The sequence below is a fragment of the Corythoichthys intestinalis genome, chromosome 15, assembly GCF_030265065.1.
Source record: "Corythoichthys intestinalis isolate RoL2023-P3 chromosome 15, ASM3026506v1, whole genome shotgun sequence".
NCBI classification, from domain to species: domain Eukaryota; kingdom Metazoa; phylum Chordata; class Actinopteri; order Syngnathiformes; family Syngnathidae; genus Corythoichthys; species Corythoichthys intestinalis.
The window spans coordinates 17,992,807-17,998,806 of NC_080409.1; the positions used below are offsets into that span (position 1 = coordinate 17,992,807).

At 36.5% G+C, this 6,000-nt stretch overlaps 1 protein-coding gene across 1 annotated transcript in view; it reads left to right on the top strand.

The window, feature by feature from the left end:
• LOC130930569 (CD109 antigen-like) overlaps positions 1-5,658 on the top strand; it is a 9,007-nt gene extending 3,349 nt beyond the window's left edge. The window contains exons 5-7 of the mRNA XM_057858523.1: positions 234-390; positions 4,053-4,155; positions 4,331-5,658. Of these exons, the coding sequence (XP_057714506.1) occupies positions 234-390; positions 4,053-4,155; positions 4,331-4,533 (463 nt within the window). The 3' untranslated portion in view covers positions 4,534-5,658. The remainder of the gene's footprint in view (positions 1-233; positions 391-4,052; positions 4,156-4,330) is intronic.
• The last annotated feature ends 342 nt before the right edge of the window (positions 5,659-6,000 follow it).

Below are 6,000 nucleotides of genomic sequence, written 5' to 3' on the forward strand. Positions count from 1 at the left end.
AATTTTTATAATTATTATTAACATTTGGTAATTGTTGTCCCTTGTCAGATTCTTATTGATTAAGAATGGCATCCAGTAGAAATGCTGAAGGGGCTAGCCTCAGGGATAATAAGGAAAAATGTTTTTGTCTGGTTATAATTTCTCAAATATTTGTCCTCTGCGGTCATGTTTTTCTATCTCATTATAATTCTAATGAACTGTTCGATTTCTTTTTTTCATTGTTTCCTCACCAGATTAAAGACCAATCAAGACATTGCTCAAACAGGAATGGTTGTGCTGGATGTAGGTCTGCTCAGTGGCTTTGCTCTCTCCCCTGGAGCTGTTACCCCAAAACAATTAATAGGAAAGGTGGAGACACTGCCTCAGAAAGTTATTCTCTACCTGGATTCTGTAAGTATTTAATCATTCATTTAGAGAAAGTACTGTATTAATTAGGGGTGTAGCGGTACACAAAAATCTCTTTTGAGGTCACGGTTCGGTTCATTTTCGGTACAGTAAGAAAACAAAATTCAAAATATAAATGTGCTAGTTGTTTATTACACACCTCTGTGCTTTCAACAATAGGAACATTAGCCTATACAAAGCTATAATTCTGCTCAAAAAGTAGCGGGTATTTAAAGATATTCCAACAACAATTTGCCTTTCAGACCCTGCGTATTGGTCAGCTTTCTTTCTGAAAGAAAGAAGAAAAAAGAAGTCCTGTGCTAAAGAGAAAAGCAAGCCCAATGACAAAGATTTTAACATGTATTTTACAAATGAAATGCCTCATTTATTGGTGGATTTTCTCAAGTTAAAGCACCACACAAAAATTAATAAATTTAATTGTGTAAGCAGTATCTGTATATTATTCTTATTATTTAATTACGGGTGTTTTAGCTCATTCCATTCATTTATTTTATTTAAATGGGCTATTATTTATTTTATTATGTGTTTATATTTTACAAATGAGATGTAGTATTCATTTATATTGTATATTTTATGTTGTATACCGTATTTTGCGGACTACAAGTCGCACTTGAGTATAAGTCGCACCAGCCATGAAATGCCCAACGAAGAGGAAAAAAAAAGCATGCGTTCGCTAGCATGAGTGCATCATTCAAACAACCACACAACTGGCTCTAAGTGTCCGATCGCGGGTGGAAAACACACAACAACAACAGAAAAGATGATACAAGAAAAGATGATACACACAGGCGTTGCCTCTGTAGAGATATTTTACAAACATAAACAATGAACGTAGGTTCACAGCTGTGTTTCTCTCTCGCTAACTCGCCCACTCAGTCAGAGCTACGTAGCTGTCGGTCTTCTTCTGGCGTGTGAGCGCTCTTCTTCACGTAAGCAAGTGCAAGTGCGCCCCCACGTGGGCGTGAAAGCGCCACAAACTAAAAGCATGCATTTCAATATAAAAAAGTTAATAATACAATTGAACACACATTGCCAAAAGCAGAACACGAACGTGGCCATAGCTATTAAGTTATTCAGATAACTATAGCATAAAGAACATGCTAACAAGTTTACCAAACCTTCAGTGTCACTCCAAAACACCAAAATAACATAATAACAATATCATAATGTGTTAATAATTTCACACATAAGTCGCTCCTGAGTATAAGTCGCACCCCCAGCCAAACTATGGAAAAAACTGTGACTTATAGTCTGAAAAATACAGTAACTTTAGTTCCTATGTGAATATTAGTTCCTACTTGTTTTGTTGTGGGAGGAGGGCTTTGTATTCAACACGGGGCCGTGTTGGTTGTTATTATAGCAGAGAAGACAGCAGTAAATCAACAACGAGAAGTCAACTGTGCCCCGATCTACCACTCAAGAGATCTGATGGACTCAAAAAGTGGGGTACGATTGCATATTAGTTTGAAAATCGACCGGATCCACCGTATTTTTACACGAGTGACTTCCGTTCTGCCCGATCCTAGCTACCGGTAGTAGTATTGACGCAGGAGGGTCGCGTCTCGCATAAAATAATAAACTCTGCCGTTCTTTTCGCGTGTGTCGTGTTGAGCCGCTTCTGGGACGCGTCTAACACGCGGCCGCACTGCGACTGGTGTGCATTGGCTGACTGACTTTAACGCCCGCGTTTCACTGCGTTCTCGTGGCGGCCATGTTGTCGCGCTGTTGACGTTTCTGGGTTATACTGTCCTACCATGTTGGTCCTCATTATAGTAGAGAAGACGGAGTAAATATAATCTACATAAAGAAACTGTAACCTGATCGACTCACAGCCTCGAAAAGTAAGGGTTAAATAACGTTAGAAACTCGTTTGGTACGCCTCCGTTCCGAACCGAGCACCACGTACCGAATCGATTCAATACAAATACATGTACCGTTACACCCGTAGTATTAATTTAGGATGACAGTTCTCCCAAATTGTATCCGCAAGGCTTCATGTAACACTTATTTAGAGAATTAAAAACTGATAATATGCTTTGTTAAACAAGCACACAATGCCCGTTTTTTAAAGAGAGATTTTCAAGATTTTTTTTTTCTTTCTTTTAACGTACCCAGTGGCCGCACTTCTAAAGATATCCAAAAGATGAATATGCTGTTTTAGTCGAGATAAGCTTGGATGGATTTCTCAATGTTTTGTTTTCTTATGAATTGTATGATTCAGACTGGGAGCAATTTTTGATATTGCACAAGGTTTAAAATATCTGGTGTATTATTGTGGCCTGCAATGGTATATCACTTAGTTATAATTTAAGCACAATAGATGGTGGCCCACACCATAGTTGATCTTAAAACACAAAACTTATTACTTTTAAATTTTCTCGATTCATGTAGAGTGGTCCGATAATGACTTTTTAACCCATAATCGATACCCCAATATTGTCCTACTCCAAAAATCTGATACCAATATCAAACATACCAATATATGCGGTCGTGGACTTAACATTTTATGGCTAATTGTATTGCGATGCCCCACTGAATGCTTTAAAAATGATAAATGTAAAAACTGTAAAAACGAGGATTTCCATATAAACATTGTGTGAAAAATTAAAGAACAACTTCAACTGAAGTTATGGAAAAAGTGTCAGTATTGCACCATTATATTTATTGTTGAAATCAAAATAGTGCAAACATCAGTTTTTTGGATGGAGTGCTAGTACAAAGTGCCAATTAGGCACTGCCCATATGGCTCACACAGTTCTTCTGGCTCAAAATAACAACAAAGGCACACCACTTCAATACAGTGAATGAGGTAAAAGTTTGACATATGACTACCAATTGGCTATGACTTTTCAAATAAAATAAGTACAATAATTATATTGTACACTGAAATCAATCTGCCTTGATTTCCTGAACCCTAATAAGGAACAGGTTTGATGTTGCCTTTTTGAGGTTTCTCATGAAATGTCACCAATATTGCCCCAAAACCGAGCATGAAAAACCAATGTCATTATTATCCGATGTCATTTTAAAGTTAGGGTATCTGCGGGGTCTTAAAAACTCTTAAATCCAACAATAAGAATTTGTCTAAAATTATCCTAAAATCTCACAAAAGGTATAAAATACGACCGTGAAACCTCATAAAAATCTATTGACTTTACTTTTATTCAGAACATGCGTAAATGTCAGTGTCGCTTATGAATGTTTCAATTTTTGAGGAAGCTATAACGTAACTACAAAGCGGAACTACCTATGCTGCTGGCCAGAATTTATCGAACACCACAAGCTGTTGTTGTTGACAGCTTAGTTAGCATAACAGCAGCGAAAACTTTAAACAAAACGAATTGCAGTCCTTGCATCCATGGGTAAGTGGCCAAGTCTTGATTCACAACAGAGAAATTCTTGGTGTTTTCAGTTAGGTTAAGCTGTGGATAAATTCGTATACTTTATCAGTAATTCTGGGCCTCCAATTTTCCTTCAAATCTTTTGTACTTTTTCCCAGTATTGATGTGAAATAGGTTCTTAAATTGTATTCATTATGGTCTTAAAATAGTCTTTAAAAGTCTTAAATTTGGCTTGTTGAAACCTGCAGAGACCCTGAAAAAGGCATTTATCGGCCGATATTATCGGATTATTTCATGTTTTCCCAGCTCAACAAGTCTGAGGTTTGCATCCAACTTCCTTTGATCAGAGTTTTTAAGGTGGCTCACATTCAGGATGCACTAGTACAAGTGTATGACTACTATGAACCTAGTAAGTACCTTGTGTTTAAATTTGACTGTTATAAAATGCAAACAACAATTATCATGACAAACCAGATTGTGTATAAAAACATATCATTGCTCTCAACATTCCAGATAAGCCTGACATGCATACTCATGCTGTCCTCCGGATAATAAATTAATGATTATGTCCCATTGTCTCATAGCAAGAAGAGCAGCGACATTGTATCATTCTGATGTTCAACGTCACATGGACACTTGTGACTTGTGTGGGAAAGACTGTCATCTGTGTAAACTTGGAATTCCCATCAGTGTGCCCTCATCACTCAACCACTCAATGCGTAGTACAACCTACAACTCTTGGTGCCTATTGCTTGGAATCATTTTTCTTTCTGGTTATTTAATTTGAGTAATATGTTTGGTTATGGGTAACAGTGGTTAGCCTGTCCGCTTTGAATCTTGGCTCTGATCTTCCCATTTGGATTTGCTTCTCCTCGTGCTTGCTTGATGTCTCTATCAGGAAATAAAATAACTTTGCCAAGCCACCAATTTCGAAATTTTGAACTGTCCCTCACAATTAGTTGCTCCACTTTATCCATATGCCACGTCACGTACAGTGTACAAAAGAAAAGGTGAGGTAAGAAAGTGGTAAATATGTCAGTGGAACATGTTGGTACCATAAAATTCTTACAGTAGTTGATGATTATTTGCTATTAAAAAAATGTTAGTTCGAAAATGTAATATCTTGTCTCGGTAGTGCATTGAATTAAATAAAGGTTGAACATGATTTGAAAAGCCTTGTATTCTATTTTTAATTCATGTTTAACAGAACGTACTGTAGTTCACTGGAGTTGGGTTTGTAGTTTAGTTTAAAGAAAAAAAAATATTGTAGCCCATCTATGTTTTTGTTCTTTTCAAACTGACATATTTTGAAGTAAAATTGGTGCATAATGCCTTTTCACACAAAAATAGTATGAAATAAGTACAGTACAGAAGTGGGTAGTAATGCTTTACATGTACTCCATTACATTTATTTGAGTAACTTTTTGAAAAAAATATACTTCTAAAAGTATACTTTTACTTGAGTAGATTTGTAAAGAAAAAAAAAAACGTTACTCTTACTCTGGGCTACAAAACAGTCCTTACATTTTTCCTCTTTACATCTACGTATTAATATTAATATTATTTTGGTCAGCGATGCCAAGAGTAGCTCTACCAATTTCACCAATCAGACGTCGCAACAATATCCCATTACACCAATCTGACGTAAGCTTGCCGTTCTATAACGCCAGCCTGTTCAATCACGTGGCGTCTTTGAAGCACCGTAAAAAAGGAAGTATTTGACATAGAGCTATGCCCTCAACATGAATGGAAAGTGCAGAATTAAGCCTCTCTCTGGAACGGAAAACCAGAGATATGAGCCTTTTAATTTCATAATAGTAACAATGAAGGAAGTACTCACTATTCAAACTAGGAACTATTTTCTCCACTAGAGGGCAACTCCGTTCTGTCTTTTTTTTTCCTCGCTCCAGGTTATTAATGGGTTATTATCCAGCAGTTCATATGGATAAGTGTATTTCTGTAATGGGTTATTATCCAGCAGTAAGTTTGTGCTGAGAGAAAAAAAAAAAAACATTGTTTAAAAAAAAAAAAAAAAAAAAGCAGTTAGTCACAATGTTACTCATTACTTGAGTATCCTTTTCACTGGATACTTTTTTACTTTTACTTGAGTTATATTAAGTTGACTTAACGCCACTCTTACTTGAGTATTTTTTTGGGCTCCTCTACCCACCTCTGGTACAGTACATACACCTTTTGTTATTTGTGTTGGGCCAACTAACACATATTCCAGTTTAAATGTTGCTGTTGAGCTGTT